The sequence below is a fragment of the Cryptotermes secundus genome, unplaced genomic scaffold (assembly GCF_002891405.2).
Source record: "Cryptotermes secundus unplaced genomic scaffold, Csec_1.0 scaffold174, whole genome shotgun sequence".
Classification (NCBI taxonomy): domain Eukaryota; kingdom Metazoa; phylum Arthropoda; class Insecta; order Blattodea; family Kalotermitidae; genus Cryptotermes; species Cryptotermes secundus.
Window position 1 is genome coordinate 1,188,193 of NW_019734351.1, and position 14,404 is coordinate 1,202,596.

Sequence of the window (14,404 nt, forward strand, 5' to 3'; positions counted from 1 at the left end):
AATGGGAAATTCACTATCTCCAGTGGTAATATATTTATGGAACACTTTGAGGAGACAGCATTGGATACAGCACACCACAAACCTGCTAAGTGGCTCAGATATGTTGACATGTTTGTGGTTTGCCCATATGGACCAGCAAGATTGCAGCATTTCTTCACCACCTCAATAGCCTCAGACCTACATCACATTCACAGTGGAAGTTGAAGCTAATGATAGTTTTCTCTTCTTCGATGCCTTGGTCATGAAGAGGGGTCCTAAATTGGCCATGAAAGTGTACCAGAAACCTATTCATACAGGTCAGTGTCTGCACCTTGAGTCTAACCATCCACATCATGTGAAAAGGAGAGTTTTTCATAGTTTGATCAGTTGATCCAAGGTCATATGTCAGGATCAGGACTCCAACATGGAAATTAAGAACATAAGACATGATCTGATGCATAATGAATACCCGCTAGAATTCACTGGCTCCATAATGAAGCCCTTGAGTAGCAACCGTCCCTCAGATACAATATACCAGGGCACAGTCATTATCCCATATGTTAAGGGCATCTCTGAGAAATTCAAATGCAATGGAAACCATTTCAGTGTCAGGAAACCTCAAAATCAGCCCAACACACATACTGACACCACAAAATGTTGGAAATAAGTGGAAGTCTTGCAGATTGAAACAAACAACACCTCCAGGAAATGCAAGGAATCCATCTTTGGTAGATCATCTGATCAGTCAACCCAGCTTGGACATCTCTGCCATCTGGACTCCCATTATTGCAGCAGAAGTCAGAACACTACATCTCTATCCAGTGTAGATTATATGTGAAAATCACGTTTTTATATTGGTACCATACAGAGAATTTGTTTCTTTAGTGATGTCTTTTTTTCTGATAGTATTCAGATTTTAATAACAATAGGTGTGAAATAATGCATGGACATAGGTGCTAGGCCTCGTGTGTGGAGTTTTTTTTAATGATTTTAATGTTTGTTTATAAATTCTGACAAAACAATATACAGCAGTGGTGATCAAACTCGTGGATTCTACGTGGGGTTGCATTTACATACTCTGAATGAACAATTGTTTTAATTCTTTGGAGCTGGTACATTTACAGAAATATAAAGAAACACTGTGTTGACATTTTATGTGTTGAACAATAAATACATTCCTCCCTTGATCAAAGCTGAGAAATGGGGGGGGGGAGATTGGTTTGGTCAGTACTGTGGGGATTAACAGTTCTGGCCTTACACAATAAGAAAGGAATGACAAAGATATCCACATACCACAGAGATGAGAGGCATTATCTACTAGAACAGAAGACATCTGCAAGTGGTACATAAAAATATCCAAGAGACTGATCAGTTGTTGCCATTTCTAATTCAGTGGTAATATACTGGTTTCTATCGGTTATTAAGAAAACTGACTATATCACTTAAGACTTAGCATATTCAAAGGACTCCTGTAAAAATTTGGTTCTGAGGCATCATCTGCAGAATCACCTGCTAAAAGACTTTCTGGCAAATATTCCTTCCATTAGAAAGAAGTCTAAACCTCATGGATGGCAGGTCTGTCTTGTGCTCAAGACAAGGCAAGGCAAGAGAAATGGATCAGTCTGCTTATGCCCTTATTATGAAGCTGGTTTGTATTTGCATTACTGCTTCAATAGCTGCTACATACATCTATTTCTCCCTCGTTGGTGTCTCCACCTTATCGTGGTGAGGGGGTTNCTATTTATAATATGATTCCTGGTGTCTCTTATGTATGTAATATGCTACTAATAATGAACATGTAAAACTAATTAAATTATGCCCCTTCCAAGATTCACTGCTAAACTTAAAGGGTATTTAATAATCCTCCTACAGGACAGTAAATTGAGGGATTTATATTCTCTTGCTGAAGGGTTAAGGGAGGATTGAACCATCAGTTCTGATGCCTCAAATTGAAACTAGATGACAGTCCCGAAGGACAAAAGTTCAACACAGAAGATGGATATAAATTTACAAATATTCACCTTGAAATATCACAGACTGTGTACCAGAAATTATTTCATCCTAATTAAAGATACCACAGTTGTAATGTGGTCTCTGTGCCTAAACACACCATGAAGTTGTACAGGAAGTGAGGAAGTAAAGATCAATGAATTTTTAACCTTGGCACCACATGAAGGTAAGCAGCATACAACAAAGAAACCCATGTAATTTTGTTATAACTGACATTATTAAGAAAATCAACTGAGCTTATCCTCACCATTTTCACTACTGTATTCTTCTAGCACTGACAAGTATTTTTCATTTTGTGTAGTTGGTTGAGGGCCTATGCTACAAGCTGGAAGGTCATGGGTTCAAGTACGGATGAGGTCATTGGATTTTTTTCAATTTACCTAATCCTTTCAGCCGCACTACGACCCTGGGGCCAACTCAGCCTCTAACAAAACTGAGTACCAGGAATATTCTTGGGGGTAAAAGGCGGCTGGCGTGTAGGGCTGACAACCTTACCGCCATCTATGAGCCGATTATCTAGAAAATGTGGGAGCCTCAACATCTCACAACCCTATAGGCCTCCACAGCCTGTTACAGGAATAACTTTACTTCTTTTTTTATTAATATCAAGAGTGTAAGTACTGCCTATGGTGGTTCCACATCTTCGCACAAGGAAAGCACACTATGTGTCTAGGTCATGTTCTTTTAACCTGCTCCTAGAATGCAAATGTTCATAAGAGATATACCCTGATTTATAACATTTCAGTTTGCAAATTTTCATTCTTTGGGATACCCCTGTTTTGGGATTTCTTCTGCACCTGTCTCTCACTCGAGGTGCAAAATTTTCAGCAGAGTTTGGTGCAACCACAGTTATCTGTACAGCTTATTCATACATTTTCATATAATTATTACATGAATTTAAACAGCTCTAAGTTCAACAGCCTCAACTTCACAAATTACAGCAACTGACAAAGAAATAGAGCAAATATACTGTAGTGTGTATAGGTGTTGCTGTGCAGTGATCATGAGCTGGGAAATTATATTGGACCCGTTTCTGGGCCATGGCTCAGTAAACGCATTCCAGTAGCAACAGTTACGCATGCAACGGGAGAAACGGTATTGTCTATGTGGTCCGCATCAAGGAGTGAAAAAGAAGATAACTGGAGCAACCAGTTCAGTTGACAGTTGGTAGATGGCTGAGAGATGGGCTATGCAAGGGAGGCTGAGAAGAGATGGCACTATAGTTGAGTTGATACTTGGGAAGAGTTCTGTATGGGAATCAGTAAAGATAGGACCTCAGTGCATGAAACTGAAGAATCTGCACTGTTAGAAGCCATTGCCAGGGAACAGCTGATCGAGACACAGCAGGGTGCAAACAGCTTAGGGGGTGCTGTGGTCATTTGTGAATTGTGGAGATTAGCAGGGGCACTGAGTAATGTGTATAAGTGGTCAATAAATCCATTCACCAAACCAAACCCTGTCTATAGTCACATACCCCAAAAACGTTACAATGTGTTAGTAACGCTACTGCCACCCCCTTTCCATGTGATCTCCACAAATTTCCAGTTTCCTTTATGAGATGGTCTTCAGAATAATTTTTATTACCATACCTGTGTTGAAATATATAACATTTTGAAATGCAAACTCATTATTTAATACATTATTAAATTATTCTTATGTGTTACTATATTAATATTTCATTTTTAAATCAATGACCAATCTCAAAATCTCAGAAGTTTACCACTAAAAAAATCAGCAAAGAATTTAACACTCATTTTTAATGTTCTGTATAGGGAAGAAAAGTCAACGTACAATATTTTGCTCTACAAATCATTTCCCAGGAACATGGTACACTGGTAGCTATAAAAAACAAACTGAAAATAAGTGATGGTCACAGTTTTTTCAGAGTCACATTATCTTGTCAAGAAGTAGACTTGGGGTTGGAAGTGAAAGGTTGCGAAACCCCCAAAATATTTGATGAGAACTATAAAAATTATATTTATATCAGCAGATAAATAATGAGTCTATATATTCACAAGAACACTTTTGTATTACAAAAAAATGCTGCAAGATACCACACACACACACACACATATATATACATAAAAAGCTATCAGAAAATGTGATAAACCCAATAATAATAATAATAATAATAAAGAATGTACTGACAGTGAAGTGTAAATGAAGCCAGGGTTGTGATCTAGAACCTTCCTCAAACAGTGAATAGTATGCCTATATTGGGAAGATTAATTACAGAATACAATGAAATAAAATCAAAGAAACTGCCAAAAAGCATTTCAGAACCCTTACTGGAGGCAGGGACTTGAGCCAAATTGTATCACTAGTTATTAAACAGAATAAAACATAACACATCAAAATGAAGCCCTTATGGACCTTAAACCAGATCACTGACTGAACTATTGATGTGTGCACAGGTTCATGATCTTGAATGCATGTCATGACATCAGAACTTTTAAATTCTGGTGGAAGTAAATCACAGTAACCCAAAGTGATAATCCTCATATAGGTAGTAAAATTTTGTAATAAAGCTGTGTTCCCCTCTCATTAATACATCAATTACATTTGTTTTTCAGTTGTGAGTTGGCATTTATCTACTCAACTTGTCCGCCGAGTTAAAAAATACTCAGTCAGAATCTGAATCACTTGATGATGAATCACCAGAATCATTATTCTCATTGTTGTCTCCTGTGTCACTTGATTCACTGGAGTTATTTGAGTCACTACCACTATCTGATGAAGAGTCGTCATCATCAGAACCTGATCCCTGTAATGAGAACACAATACTTAGACCCTGTCCCTACATGTTCTTTGCATTCAGTGCATAGAATAAGGCTGTGCCAGTATGTTCACACAAAGATAGTCATCTTCTGGAATGTGATACCATGTTTCAAAGGAATATACTGCCCTCATCATCAAGGAGGAAGAGTAAGGCAAGCATGGAAGAAAGTAGTTTTGATGTGGTGATGGAAGATCCACCCTGACACTGGGTGGACCAGTAGATAATGGTACCAAAAAATGAAAGTTATCTGACACACAGATGGAGGTGGAAAAATAAAGGAAGGACAGAGAATGAACAGGAACATAAATAAATTAAAAATAAAGTAAAACATTTCACAGGTAAAAAAAGGTTAAAATAATAACAATTCACAGGGTTAAGTAAATATAAAAATAAAATGTCAGGCATGGAACCCTCTCATCTATTCCCTGAAATAATGGAGAAAACCTCCTTTGAAAGATATTCTATATCTCCGGCATGCCCATTAGGCCCCAGTGAAAACTACCTTCTTCAGAGATACTGACAGCCATCCTTTACAGGGCCTCATTTTCTTTCTCTTCTTCTCCCCACTCCTTCCTTTCTTTCTGTTTCCTTATTTTTCCCCCACCTGCTTTTGGCTTTCCATCTTTGCNCCCCCCCATCTTGCCCTTAAGTATCCCTCTGCAAGGCCACTGTTAAGCACAGGGACAACTGTACTTCTATGCATTTTGTATTCTATCTTTTCCTACCTCATCTCCCATTTTGTGCCTTCCAACTCTTCCCACTTCCTTATTTTGCACATGTTTTTGGCCTTCCATCCCCCCTCATCCTGCCCTTAAATGGCCCTTTGAAGGCCACCCACCAGCCCCTCCTGTATTTTATTTTTATTTCTATGCATATTTTTTGTTCATTCTCTTTCTTTCTGTATTTCCCTCCTTCACTAGCTTGTTTCCATCCATCTATTTTCACTTCATTTTTCAACCTTGGTCCTGACCTTAAATGACCCTTTGCAGAAGAATTTTTCTTATGCTGTTTACCCTCTAGTCCTTCCTGTTATTTTATATTTTCTTATCTTACTCAGTCATCTTTATTTTAATTTAGTCTCCCTCCCAGGCTTCTTTACTTCCCTTTCCCTTTGACATTTGCCAATTTCTGTTTTTATTACTTTTATTTACTTCACCATATAACTATTTTGATTATTTTTATTTTATCCCTACTCCTGCTCATTCTCTCTTACCCACCTCCTTCCCTCCTCCTACATTTGTCCTCAGTTCAGGCTTCACTTTTGGTGCAACCATATCTGCACTGGTGAAGATGACAACACACAAACAAGGGGCATGTGAGTATAAAGTAAACCAACATATTGTCACGTTTTGGGTGTATAACGCGACAAATAACTTCACGCCGTTTACCCGCGCTTGCTTGAATTTCTTCACTTTGACATTCAGAGCACTGGGCAGAAATCACATTGCGTCAGCACCCGCTAGGGCCCTCGCAATGCTTTGTTTTAATTAGACAGTCGGATTCCCCGAGTCCGTGCCAGTTCTGAGTCGACCGTTGAGTGGCGGCCGAAGAGGGCGCCGCGAGCTAGCGCGGGCCCTCGCAGCGTGGAAGATCCGCGGGAGGCCAAGGCTCGGGACCGAGCTCGGATCCGCCTCGCGGCATCGCCTCGCCCAGGCCCGGCTCGTTGGCGCAGGCCCGCTTCCCGACCAAGCCCGACGCGCCCCGGTCCTCAGAGCCAATCCTTATCCCGAAGTTACGGATCCAATTTGCCGACTTTGCCTCCCGTACTGGGCATTTCCTTTTTTCCGTTTTGGAGGGGGTCGACCCCTCCACAGTGTCCAACTTTTCGCGGTAAACCTGATAAGTAGTTTCCTGTTCTTCACGTTGACAGCCTCGTAGGTGGTCTTCTCTTGGGTTCCTCTCCTTCCTGGGTGCGATCGTTGTCCCAGCCTGCACCCTCCGATGCCTTTCTTGGTTGGCACTTCCTTCGTCTGGCATAGCGGCTGTCTGCCGCCTATCGTCTTTACCCCTTTCCTTCCTGTACGCTGGCATCTGAAGGCTCCCTGGGGAGTTTCCTTCTTGAAGTTGTTTCTCCAACATTGTGCCACTGTCGCGCAACGGGATGTCTTCCTGCGGTTTTCCTCCTGCCGTGCCGCTTCCACACGGCGTGTTGCCCTTCTGTTTGTGACGGCCAATTCTTTGCGGGGCCCACGATTTTCCCATGTTGCATCCTTCGCTGTCTGGCGGCAGCACTCCGCGGCCAGTTTCCAGTCCCTACGCCTCTCCTTCGGTTCTCTGACCAGTATTCTCAGGGCGTCATCTACGGGGACTTCTCGATGCTCTGCCGCCTCAGGTTTCGTTTCTACGGAGGTCGGCTCTTCTTCTGGATGTGCCTCCATTTCCCGGTAGGCAGTCATCTCTTTATCCGTTTCGGGCACTATCTTCTTTCTGTTGTCAGTCACGGCGGCCATTTCTCGCCATGCTCTCCAATCGGCCATCATCTCTTTATGTCGGGCGTCCGCTTTCGTCTGGTTGATTTTCGCTTCTTCGTATCTGGCATCGGCCTTGGCCTGGTCAGCTTTTCTCTCTTCTCACATGGCCAGCAGGAGTTCCATTATCTGTTGTGACTCCATGTTATATCAGTGAAGTACTCGATGCACGAGAATTAGTGTGTGGCATGTGTAGGTTCGTAAAACTTCTGACACCAGTTGTCACGTTTTGGGTGTATAACGCGACAAATAACCTCACGCCATTGTTTGGTATAGCGAGTTTATTCTGTTCGCTTGCCTTACACACACTTTACAAACATTTGCACTTGCAGTGTTACAATTACTGCTTACAATATTCCGGCCGACACTGGACTCTCTTCTCTGGCGGTTATTCTAGGACTCTTCTAAGATGGCTCGATCACGACTAACTTCTTAGCTGGCTATTCCGAGACTGACTGTCGAATGCATTCAGCCCCGCTATATAACCTTGGTCGCTGCTATGCAACGAACCCTCTGTTATAGCGGTGGGAACGTTGCTTTGTCGGTTCTGCGTTTCCTACGCAATGACCCATTGTTATTGCGTTGTCTCTGTGGGAACGCTTCGCGTATTCGTCGTAAACGTGGAGATTCCTGTTAGAACTACAGTAGAGCGAATGTTGTTTCCTATGCAACGGTCTGTTTTAGCGTTTCCATAGAAGTGACTCTTCTGGATTCCAGACACGTTACAATATCATAACATAACATTAATAACAATCAAAAACAATATTAACATGTAGCATTTTGTAGATTACAGATTGCAGACGTAGTAACACAATGGGCTAACGAACATAAAAACAACCTGCTGCAACAAAACACATGGAGAGAAACATAGTTCTAAACAAATGGATGACACCCCTTGAGAGGTGGAATAGAATTTCACCAAAGTGATGAAAATTAAAATTTTAATGAATTTTATTTTATTAAGTGCACTACAGCATGTGATTTTACTGCATATTACTGCAGTGTAGCAGTTTTGATATATTAAGACACCTGAAGATGGCCATCTAAGGCTGAAACATGGTGTGTTAAAGTATAAGTGGAAGAAAAAGGAATAATTTGTTGCGTTATTAATGGACTGTGTTATACACAGACGTTTTAATATACTTGCAAGATTTATAACCTTTGTTTGAAACACTCTGATGTGATGTAATTCAACAAAATACAAACAAAAATGTATGTATCAAAGAACTGTAATATTTTTAGTGCTGAACCTATCTTTTCCATTAACAGAATTTATACTATCAGTACTGTAAATGCCTGAATATAAGATACAGTTGCATTCCTAATGTACCATCTATAAAATAAGGGGGCCATCTACATCGTAAGCAAGCCAAATACATCAGTAGGACAAATGGTTCATAGCATCAGCAGTACAATGCATTCTATTCTTTTAGTGTGGTAGTGCTGCTTCCATATGATCAGCAGGCTGTCATCTGTTTCACGTATACTACCTCCATGGCCACAGTGGAGTGGCTTAACAAAAGCAAGCAGGACGTGAGCTCTGAGTAGGAAGTAATTTCAATGACTGGTGCCTCCTATGCCTGTTTCCTATGATGTCTGATAATATTTCATACTATTAGATCTGAAGGCAGTTTTAGCAATTTTGCAAACCTCAATGGCATTGTTTTCCATTTATTGCAGACAAATCCATTGCTGCAAACCCAACAGTACTACAGACTTCATACAGCATATTCAAAAATAACTTTTCCTCACACTTCATTAAATATTTACCACACTGGAAAATGTATCAAATAGAAGTTTTTGATATTAATTATATATATGGTATGTCCTGTATCAGCGTTTTGTATGACGACCTGCTGACAATGTTCAATTTGAGAAAAACACAAAGTAGGGATTATATAGGACCAACATGTACCAACATTAAATTTACGAAACATTTTCAGTTTAGACCCCAAAAACAAATTATTATTGAAATCTACTGATTCCAGAGCTGTAAACAGACAGAAATAACCTACCCTTTTAGTGTTCATTTTGTCCTTAATGCAAAGAATGTATAAAAGTATGGCATTAAACTTCATCCTGCTCAAGGAATTTCAAGATATAGCTCAGTTACACCTGGTACGTCACTGTGAATTTTCCTGTATATAAACACAACACTAAATGTGTCTTGTGTACAGTGCCCAAGAAAGTATGTTAACTATTAGTGGAATTTCCACTTCCACCCTTCTATGTCTCCTATGCCACATGCAACCCTCCATCTTCTACAGGATGTCACTGTGCAGTTACACTGACAAACTTAATATGATTCACTGATATGGAAGAAAATGTGTTACCATACTGAACAAAGTTTTTCACAGTGGGGATGGAGAAGTTTGACAGCCCTGCCGCAGAATATACAACTTCACTGACCTGCTGGTTTTCTGAATTACCATCTTTACTGTCTGCACTACTGTCATCATCATTGTCATCTTCAGAATCTGAATCATCAGAACTGTCCTCCTCTTCCTTCTTCAAGCTTGCTTTCTGCAGAGAGTAGTCTTTCAGTTGCTCTTGTGACAAGCTCTGTATGGGGCACACATACAAGAGGTGTTAAAGCAGCAACATGAACACGGGAGATCTTTATTCTCAAACCGCCTGTTATTTATTTTATTCTGTCTTTAGTTTAACATCGAGCACATTTGGACTGAGAGAGATGTTAGCAAATACAAGCAGCAGAATCTGTTGATCACAGAGGGTACATATCTTACCTTCAGGAACTTCTCGTAATCCCTGATGTACTTTTGCTTGATGTCATTCAGTCGTCTTCGATGCTTTGCCTTATCTGCCTCAGGGAGCATCTGCCAATACCTTGGAGCTTCCTTCTCTCGGTATTCTGGGTCAATGTGTGATGCATCTGTCATGAATGTTTTTAGGAACAGTTGATAAGCATTCCTGCAAAATGAGGCCCCCCAGTGAATGTAACAATAAATATCACCTACTTAGTACAGGTGAGATTATTTATTTCACATGTTCAAATTTACCTTCAGGTACTTCCATGTAACTTTACCTTTGTGGAATATTCACAGTCAAAAATCTCCAGTGTGGTGCAAGATTTAGTATTAGGGTTTGTTCTTGCAGTTTATCACACATGACAGATGGCTCCCAAAATATAACAGTAGTCTAAGCAATAAATTACTGAAACCTTAATAGAATATTAAAAACCAAAAAATATGTTTGCAAAAATTTATCTCTAGGGCAATAATGGCTGAAGCACATGGGTAGTCTGATGAACTTGTGGACAAGACTAAATGAGTTAAAACATTCACTCTGTGACATCATAACATCTTCCTTGTCTCACTACGGTTGGCCTGCACATTTCTCTACACCTGCTCATTCAACTCAGTTCCTCGATTACCTGAATGCAGGAGACACTGAAATTCTCACAGCTCAGAGGAAAAGTTAACTCATCTGTACTCATGTGAAATCAATAATGGAATTTAATTCTGAGCCAAAATAAAAGCACATTCACAGTGTTCAAGATCATAAGAATGTGGCACTATGCTACAAGAAATGTTTTATACAGTATTTATAAAACAGTATAGTATGAACAAGACAAACATTTAAGTGTCTTGTGTTTGTTAGTTTTAATAAAAAATAATCTGAATTCTAAAACACTATATCATCCTAGGTAAAGAAATGGCTTGGCATAAAGAGGGGAAAGTGTTCTGTGTGCCTTAAAACCACACAATGAAGGCAACAGCAAGAGTGAAGCAAAAACTCCACACACACACTGTAAACCTGTGTAGCAAATGGAAGATAAACAGTCAGCCTTATGATGCATCTACTTTATTCCTGATGAAAAAGCTTCCACTGCCTACTGAAGCAGAGGTTCAGTCAACCTCAAAGACAATATTGATATGATATTAAAGACAACAAACTTACCCTTACTGGGAATCAAAGGCTGGTCATTCACTCTGTATCCAATCATTTGACTGAGCTAAAGATACTAAGTATAGTGTAATCTTAACACTAGACTTCTATTTAGGAGTTGCTCAGTTCACAACTTGGTTGGAACACCAGTTACCCAGGTTCAGGTTTTTCATCAGTTCCCTCAGTCCCTCCCAGTAAATGCCAGGATAGTACCTGCCCAGGCCACAACCACTTCCTTCTGAATCATTTCCAGTTTGTTATTCACCAACTACCCCCCATTTAACATTACAGGGTCTGAGATTCCGTGAGTGCAATAAAATAAATCAAACCTGATCACATCCAGTGCTAAACAAATACTAGACTTGAAATATCATCATTAAATAACATACAAATATGCAATCCATAAACATTTGTTCAATATGCAATCAAAGAAATACAAATCCTGAGGTGTGACTGTATTCAGAATTAACTTACGAGCACAAACCTACAAGATATGATGACACACCAACTGCATAACGGCAATACTGTTTAAAAGTACTTACACAGGTGGAGGTTCTGGTTCTCCTTTATATAATGGTTTTTCTTCAGATACTTCACGTAATTTCTTCTTTGTATCCTGTCAAAAGAAATACATGTTTTACCTCTACATGTGTTTCAATTAACAATGACAACAACAATGAAGGGGGAGAGGAGGAGGTGACGGTGGTGGCACCTCTTCAAAACATGATTTATAAATGAGACCCAATTCCACGAATATGTGCCACAGATATTATAGAGACACCATTATATCAACAGAGCTGCTTCAGCTCTAGAACTGTGTACTCGTTTTGGTTCAATTTATATTTGGTCACTTGCACAGATCATATCGCAGTGAATGAAATATTACTAATCTTAAGATATATAAGTATATAAGGTATGCAGTCTACACAACAATATTCTGTATTTAAAAAACAAAGAAGACACTACTGTATAAACATTTGCTTTTATTTTGTTTTTACAGACGCAACATGTTTCGACCCTTATAGTGGGTCATCATCAGGCATACAATGCTCCAGTTTCAGTTTTTGTATTGCAATTAATTTTCATCTAGTTTTTCAAATACGGACCTTTATTGTGTCTTGAAATTATTTAAATGCATAAATTCATATAACGAGTCTTGGTCAAAATTTAAAACTGAAAATGCTTCGATAATAAAAATTAAAATTAAAGATATAACGATTAAAATATAAACTAAAGATTAAAACATGAAAGTTAAAATTCTGTTTTGTGGTAAAACTCTGCGACCACTACGTGTTGACCTGGTTTTATGATGGTAGAAGCGACTACAGTGTGGGGCACCTGTGTATAGGAATCTTCTCACATGGGATTCACTGATAAGTGAATTCAGGGATTGTGCCATTGTTGGGAGCAACTATGAAGTCCCACGTTTTTATCGCTGCATGCATAATACAAGATTCTTCTTTGAGTAACACAAAATCATAAAATATCTTCCCCTGAGTATTATATTGAGTTTTGGAAACAGGAAGAAAGTCACACAGGGCGATCTTAGGGATATGGATGATGGTGGGAAAAGTCATACAGTTTCTGGCTATGATATCCCTGAAGTGATAAGAGTGAGAAGGAGCATTTTTCTGGTTATGAATCACATCTCCAGTGCAGAATTTCTCAGATTATTTCAGTATACAACTTTTCATACATGTCACACAACATTCATGTAAAAATGCTAATTCATAGTTTTTCCATGTGTTTAAAATCTATGCCCTAAACATACATAGACTGCATTCTTTCGCAATGCAACAGATGAGCTGTTACCTTGCAGCTAGTCCAGAAATTTTCTGATGTGTGATCAGAAAATTTCTCATATACGAGATGAAATAAGTGAGACAATACAAAACGCCTCTACAAGAATACATCTGAAATGACAAAACCTTTAGCAGAGAAGAGAAAATTGTTCTCTTTCTAATGTCTCCAGTTATGGTTTTTTGATTTTCCTGGCCTGTACACAATTCACAGAGAAGGAATTTACTTCTGGGTGGGAGTGCCCACAGGGTGCAATTCTGTTTATGCCAAGAGATATGGTGAATGAAGATGATGGCTAGAAGACGGGACCTAAAGCTTCATGCTGATTCCATATCAGAGGAGGGAATGGGAAATACACAAGGAAAATACATGAAGCTGACATAAACAGTTTCAAGGTAAAGTTCTTTCAAGTGAGAGTTCAGTGCCTTAACCCAAGACTGTCACTAAGCCTGTTCTGTATATCATATTGTTACACATATGCAATTTGAACAAAAGTTCATTAAGTTTAAACAAAGGTGAGGATTTATTAATAAGATTCCTTAAGAAAGGGGCATTACTTATTTACATTTACCTTACTGCTCTTGGTGGTTGACTGGTATGAAACTGCCTTGGATTTGGCTGGTTTGCGTTTAGGTTGATTATTTTGCAGTTCTTCCTGTCGCTTATCCTCTGGCAGTGACTCTAGGTATGTTGCATACTCCAATTTATACTGATCTAGCATCTAATAAACAGATATAATTAAACATAATGTATCTTTGACTGATTCAGAGAGATTGGAAAGTGAAGATAATGTGTAAAGGACAGAAAAGGCCCCACTAAGTGGCTGTAATTATCCTTCACAAGAGTATGTCACACATACATCTGTGGAATTTGTCCTGTCTTGACACCTTCACAGGCATTCTGTATATATATATATATATATATATGCATAGGATAATGAGCAATCTCGGTCTCAATCACAAGGTCTTAATATGGTTCTCCCAGTGCATGCCTTGAAGCTCAAGGAATCTCTCATACACCATATTATTTCTCAACATAAGATTCAGGATATCAAGCTAATTAAAAGATGTCATGAAAATCTGTTACAAGTGAAGTATGAGGGTAAGTCAATAAGTAAGTTACAAATGGATATAGAACTTAAACAAATAAGAGTACTGATTTGAAAAATGCTTTTATTTCTCAACATAATCTCCCTGTACATTGAGGCACTTGTCCCATCATTTCACAAGCCCCTGAAAACCAGCAGCATAAATTTATTTGGGCTGCTGTCAGAACCAGGTGGTGACTTCCCTTTCTACAGCTTCATTGTCAGGAAAATATTCAGCCAAAACATGATGTTTAAGAGGGCCGAACAAATGGAAGTCGCTTGGAGCAAGGTTGGGGCTATATGGACGATGTTCGAGGACTTCCCACTTGAAATTTCACAGCATCTCATTTGTCTTGTTGGCAGTATGGGGAC

The 14,404-nt window shown here is 39.3% G+C and overlaps 1 protein-coding gene across 2 annotated transcripts in view; it reads right to left on the reverse strand.

Annotated features, from left to right (window-relative positions):
• Window positions 1-3,728: 3,728 nt before the first annotated feature.
• The window catches only part of LOC111868776 (nucleolar transcription factor 1-A), a 42,971-nt gene continuing 32,295 nt past the window's right edge, over window positions 3,729-14,404 (reverse strand). For both annotated transcript variants that reach the window (XM_023859734.2, XM_023859735.2), the window contains exons 11-15: window positions 13,517-13,666; window positions 11,688-11,761; window positions 9,984-10,167; window positions 9,646-9,798; window positions 3,729-4,753 (exon numbers count right to left, since the gene is read on the reverse strand). In XM_023859734.2, the coding sequence (XP_023715502.1) occupies window positions 4,613-4,753; window positions 9,646-9,798; window positions 9,984-10,167; window positions 11,688-11,761; window positions 13,517-13,666 (702 nt within the window). In that variant the 3' untranslated portion in view covers window positions 3,729-4,612. The remainder of the gene's footprint in view (window positions 4,754-9,645; window positions 9,799-9,983; window positions 10,168-11,687; window positions 11,762-13,516; window positions 13,667-14,404) is intronic.